This window comes from Aplysia californica, unplaced genomic scaffold, assembly GCF_000002075.1.
Source record: "Aplysia californica isolate F4 #8 unplaced genomic scaffold, AplCal3.0 scaffold00659, whole genome shotgun sequence".
In the NCBI taxonomy this organism is placed as follows: domain Eukaryota; kingdom Metazoa; phylum Mollusca; class Gastropoda; order Aplysiida; family Aplysiidae; genus Aplysia; species Aplysia californica.
Genome location: NW_004797929.1, coordinates 129,316 through 131,501, shown reverse-complemented (window position 1 = coordinate 131,501; position 2,186 = coordinate 129,316). Strand labels below are relative to the sequence as shown.

The 2,186-nt window shown below is 45.0% G+C and overlaps 1 protein-coding gene across 1 annotated transcript in view; it reads right to left on the bottom strand.

The window, feature by feature from the left end:
- LOC118478549 overlaps nt 1-2,186 on the bottom strand; it is a gene marked incomplete at its 3' end in the record, with an annotated part of 30,250 nt that overhangs the window by 12,075 nt on the left and 15,989 nt on the right. Inside the window, 1 exon segment of the mRNA XM_035972350.1 lies at nt 377-418. Within this exon segment, the coding sequence (XP_035828243.1) occupies nt 377-418 (42 nt within the window).

Sequence of the window (2,186 nt, the reverse complement as noted above, 5' to 3'; positions counted from 1 at the left end):
GACAGACGGACAGACAGACAGACAGACAGACAGACAGAGACAGAGACAGAGAACGAGACAGAGAACGAGACAGAGAACGAGAGATAGAGAGAGAGAGAGAGAGAGAGAGAGAGAGAGAGAGAGAGAGAGAGAGAGAGAGAGAGAGAGACAGACAGACAGACAGACAGACAGACAGACAGACAGACAGACACACAGACAGACAGAGACAGAAACAGAGACAGAGACAGAGACAGAGAACGCGAGAGAGAGAGAGAGAAGAGAGAGAGAGAGAGAGAGAGAGAGAGAGAGAGAGAGAGAGAGAGAGAGAGAGAGAGAGAGAGAGAAGGACAGGTGTACAGTGTGGTGGTGGAGAGAGGCAGCCACAGATAGAACTTACGGAGACCACGCGCACTGGCATCCTGGTTCCACAGCCACGTTCCTGTCAAGGCAAACAGAAAACGGCGTTTAATTAGAACACGTATATTCTCGACTCAACAAAACAGGACTCGAGTCTTTAGCCCTCCCAGCTACAGCCCTTTTTGTGCACTCCCTAACCCCAGTCCTTGCCAATACAGAGGTATTACCGAAAAAGAGGCATGCATTCTAAAAAGCGATCGAGTATCTTTGTAATTAGGTTTAGATAATAACATAATATAACAATGTTTACAGGTAAATGAACAAATATTATGAACATTAAAGTTTAATTAGGTTCGCTAATTTCGAAAAATTTCGCTAATTCGGTACCCTCCAAAACTGAAACATACGCTCTTGAGATGGTGTGAGGTACAAGCGATGCTGAAAATATATGCACATGCGGCTGAAAGGGTTCAAATATGACTTAATACATTTACCAAGTGACGGAACTTTAATTTTAATGTGGGTATTTTACACCCCCCCCCCCCTTTTATTTTAAATCAACATAATTTAGATCATTCATGAGCTGAGCTTTCGACCTTGCCTGTAAGTGTCAATCCTAGATGAGGGAAAACAGCATCCCAAAAGAAATTCCTAGAAACTCAATGAAAATTTTCGCACCTCGAAAATTGAACTCGCGGGTTTCTGCGTACGATAGTGAGGCGCCTACCTGGTGCATCACAGACTCAAATACCGAGGACAAGACAGTAAAAAACAAGGCACATTGCACACTGTATCTTTCTACTTTCTGCCCCCCCCCCTTTCTCTCTCTCTCTCTCCCTCCCTCTCCTCTCTCTCTCCCTCTCTCTCTCTCTCTCTCTCTCTCTCTCTCTCTCTCTCTCTCTCTCTCTCTCTCTCTCTCTCTCTCTCTCTCTCTCTCTCTCTGTGTGCCTCTGTCTCTCTCTTCCCTCTCGTCTTCCTCTTTTTTTCGACCCTGATGCATCAAAAATTATTGTAATCGCCTATATTTTACACTCTGGTCGATACAACTTAAGTCATACAGCACCTGTCAGGACCAACCTAGGCTGTGAGGCAAATAGCATTTGGGGGCTCTCGTGGCCTAGAGGTTAAGGTGTTGGCCTCTCATTCAAAGGTCCCGGGTTCAATTCCGGGTAGCGACCAAAAAATTTTCTTCTCTAAAATTGTCTCCTTTCACCTCCTTTCCTGCTCTCTAGCAATGTTCTGTTGTCTGCTTTCATTTCCACTTTCTGCCCCCACCCCCTCACCTCCTTTGCCCCCTCCTCTGGGCTCCTGACTCTTTCTGCAGCCTTTCTACTGCTACTCCTTGGCTCCTCCTTACTGCTGTCTTTCTGCCACACCCCTGATCTTCTGGTAGGAAAGATCTACACCTAGCCTTCTCGGACAAGGGCGAAAAATCTCGGAGGGCCCGTGTGCAAGTTGCGCACGTTAAAGATCCCTTGGTGGTCTAAAATCGATAAGAGTAGGCTTCGGCCGCCACCCGGGCAAAATTCAAAATTTCCTACCAACTGAAAATATTAGGAGTGTCCCGCGCGCTCATATGACCTATGCAGTTGCGAGCGCCGTAAAACACTTTACAAAAACCAAAATAGCATTTCAGATAAACACAAACGAAAACAATATTATCATTTGCAACAGCAACAACAGCAACAACAACAACAACAACAACAGCAACAACAACAAAAATAACACCGAAAACCCAAACAAACAACAACCAACAACAAACAGCATCAACGACACAAGCAAACAAACAAACAAACAAACAAACCAATAAAACAAAACGAAAAACAGACAAAAGGCGAGCGAGTAACATT